General features: G+C 40.6%; 1 protein-coding gene across 1 annotated transcript; it reads right to left on the reverse strand.

The window, feature by feature from the left end:
- Positions 1–1,267: 1,267 nt before the first annotated feature.
- On the reverse strand, positions 1,268–2,758 carry LOC104411467 (protein PRRC2C-like; the record flags this gene model as incomplete). Its single annotated transcript, XM_010021888.1, has 2 exons — positions 2,644–2,758; positions 1,268–1,445 (listed from the first exon to the last, which is right to left on the reverse strand). Coding segments are annotated over exons 1-2 (293 nt in total), but the record flags the coding sequence as incomplete, so codon positions are not given.
- Positions 2,759–3,549: the final 791 nt, after the last annotated feature.

The following is a 3,549-nucleotide window of genomic DNA, read 5'->3' on the forward strand; positions in this document are numbered from 1 at the left end:
TTGATGAGAAGCTTGACATGAGCCAGCAGCATGTGCTCGCAGCTCAGAAAGCCAACCGTATCCTGGGCTGCTTCAAAAAGTGTGACCAGCAGGTCAAAGGAGGTGATCCTGCCCCTCTACTCTGCTCTTGTGAGGCCTCACTTGGAGTATTGTGTACAGTTCTGGTGTCTTCAACATAAAAAGGACATGGAGCTGTTGGAGCAAGTCCAGAGGAGGGCCACGAGGATGATCAGGGGGCTGGAGCACCTCCTGTATGAAGACAGGCTGAGAAAGTTGGGGCTGTTCAGCCTGGAGAAGAGAAGACTGCATGGAGACCTTATAGCAGCCTTCCAGTATCTGAAGGGGGCCTATAAGGATGTTGGGGAGGGACTCTTCGTTAGGGACTCTAGTGGTAGAACAAGGGGTAATGGGTTTAAACTTAAACAGGGGAACTTTAGATTATATATAAGGAAAAGTTCTTTACAGTGAGGGTGGTGAGGCACTGGAATGGGTTGCCCAAGGAAGTTGTGAATGCTCCAACCCTGGCGGTGTTCAAGGCCAGGTTGGACAGAACCTTTGGCGACATAATGTGTGGTGCCCCTGCCCATGGCAGGGGGGTGGAATTAGATGATCTTAAGGTCCTTCCCAACCCTAACTATTCTACGATTCTATGATAGTAAAGTTTAAGATTTACAAAAATTTTTGTAAATCTGTAGAATTTATGGCATGCCAAACAAACAAATTAAAGTGCAAGTATCAAGAACAAAGTAGAGACTCAAACAAGTGTGTACAAACCAAGAATTTTTGAACCTTCTCTGCCATACATCAGCACAATCAGTAAATTAAACAGATTTTTGCATAGTCTCAAACTTGCAAGTTATAATTTAATTTAGCTGCTGTGTACCTAACGGTTCCTCCAAATTTAAAGGAAATTTTAAGGTGATTCCACTGATCTTACAAAAACATGCTAGAGTATTTCATTTAAGCAGCTATCAGAATGTACACAATCAGGTGGCTAAAGGTACCTGATACTCCTCATATGGAATTCATTAGCACACTGCTTCCAACTTAAGTATGTGTTTTGTTACCCATTTTGTTAAGTATTGACCTAATAGGAAGAATCTTCCTTACTAAAATTAACAGCAGTGCTTTTTTCTCTTTTTTTTTTCCCCCCCCTGAGGACGGTCAAGTTCAGCCAATTTCTTCCCAGGCTCTGGCCACCCCTGGCTTTAGAAAGACTTGGGAGAAATGGCACAGCAAAACAACCCAGATCTCATCGGTCACTTACTTTTCTTCTTCGTGCTGTTCTTGCTTTGAAGCCCATCCTGTGCCATCTTTAGGCACAATGTTCACATTAGGGTCATTGCCTTTGTTCTCTGCTTTAAGACTGGGGAGGTTAGCTGGCGGAGGCATCCTCCTTGAAATAGCAACTTTTCCAAGACTCTGTAATCCATGGCGTGCAGCAACTGCATGCCAAAACAGAAAGCGAAAGTTAACAATGCTGTTAGCAGGCAGCAATCATACAAAGCTACCTAAATCAACAAAAATGTTTCTTCAAGAAAAATTTAAGAGTGTAAGAATTAGACATTCAAAGTTCTTTATAATTTACTTTTAAAAAACAGCATTAGAAATACTTGGTCTGAGACAACTTGTGTACTCTTTGAATAGCAAGCCACTATAGTTGGCCTATTCCAGAAATAAAAAAGGATATATTGCCCCAACTTTATACACACTGCTCAATGACAGGAAGCTAGAGAAGTCATTTAAAATGTGATGTTGATATCCTAATATCCTTTAATAGGTTGTCAAACATCATTCTCTTGCTCCTCTTGGAGTTTAATGTTCTTTGATGAGTCCAGGAATACCTACATGGGTCCAGCCCATTTCTTTTTCGCTGCCAGTTTCAGTTGGCAGATGCTGCTCTTGCAAAAACATTCCTACAAACTGCATTTACTCCAGACCACAAGTATGAAAAAGCAATATGAAGCTAACGTACTACGCAAGACATTCAACCTACCAACTAATCAACTCAGGTGAACAAGTATCAGATACTGTCCCAGACATGTATCATTACAAACATCTCAGTTTCAGCCTTTAAAACACTTTCCCTCTTTCACCCCGTAATTTTAGTTATGTCAAATCAAATTCTAAGCCTTCAGAGTGCCATTCCCTCCTGATTCTTAATCCAATTAACCATGAAAAAGGCCCACAGTAAACTTACTTGAAAGGTCAGTGTCAGTTTCACCCAGTGTTTGTCTGCAAAACAGACAAAGCACCTGATATGAAAGTTAGCACTGCCTTCTTGTTAATCAAACATCTCCAGTACCGCTAATGTCAATACGGTAAAAAGCACAGCTGGGAAATGGCATGTCATATGCTGGTAACAAATAGTGACTGCAGCTATAGAACAGTTTTTACTTACCTATATTCTACTTCCTACTAGACTGCAAATGCTGTCTGCCTGAACTGATAATCTTGTTTACAGCTAATCAGACACTGTAATCAACACTGCTTTCCAGATTTCTTCCACTTAACTGTTGTATCAAGCAGTTAAAAAGAAAATAAATCTTGCTGTGGTTAAGTGCTCATATACTTTGCACTCTTAATTAACACTACAGTAATGATGAAACCAAAAGAATGCAAAACTGAAGTCAGATTACTCACCTGTGGTTTTCTGAGTCTCCAGCGACTTTCCCTTGTAAGTGTTAAACAGACTGAGTGTTGCATACTTCGTTTTTCCATCCTTTGCTTTTGTACTCTGGCCTGACTTTTCCGACATTTCGATGGAAACTCATCGAGTCTGGTACCTACTGCTCACCCCTCAAATTTTGCCTGACAAGAACAACATAAAAGTAAAGCAATTTGAGTATAAACCAATACTTAAGAGACAGTTCATAGGACAAAAGTGGACAGCATATTTAATACCATTAGTACTGCTTCATTTAAGCATACTAGAGATGCCATAGGACGTTAGCTCCAGAAACCCCTTATGTAACACTTGTCATTTTAAAGTATTTCCATCTCTACAATTTGAATGTCACAAGATCAGGAGTGTTGGCATTTAATTAATATCAAACCCTGTCAAGTGATAAATACAATCCATGATTTCACTAAAATGCAAAACCAAAACAAAACCCCAAACACCTAAACACCACCACCACAACAAAACACACACCCGAAACACAAACATGCAAAGTTTCCACCAGCAGCTAGCTCCCCACTGCAGAAGCTTAATGACTTCACCCACTCCTGAAGCCAAGTGCTGAGACACCATTATCTGTGGTAGTATTTCTGGAATTTAGGTTTATATCCCCTTCCTCCCCTCCCCACCCCCTGAAGTTTTCTTTCCCAAAATTAGGAACACACAATATGTTTAGACAGAGAAGGCAAGAATCCCTTAAACCAAGAGTTACACTATTCTTCTTGCAGCAGTGAATTACAGGGCTGTTAGAACAGGTCATCTCTCTCCTTCCCCCAGAATAGCAGGCCTTCAGAAAAAGAACCCAGTAATTATTACTGATACTTCATTAGAAGTACTTAGAAGGAACTTGCCAGAGTTGCTGCTCATCA

This window comes from Nestor notabilis, unplaced genomic scaffold (genome assembly GCF_000696875.1).
Source record: "Nestor notabilis isolate BGI_N333 unplaced genomic scaffold, ASM69687v1 scaffold14309, whole genome shotgun sequence".
Classification (NCBI taxonomy): Eukaryota; Metazoa; Chordata; class Aves; order Psittaciformes; family Psittacidae; genus Nestor; species Nestor notabilis.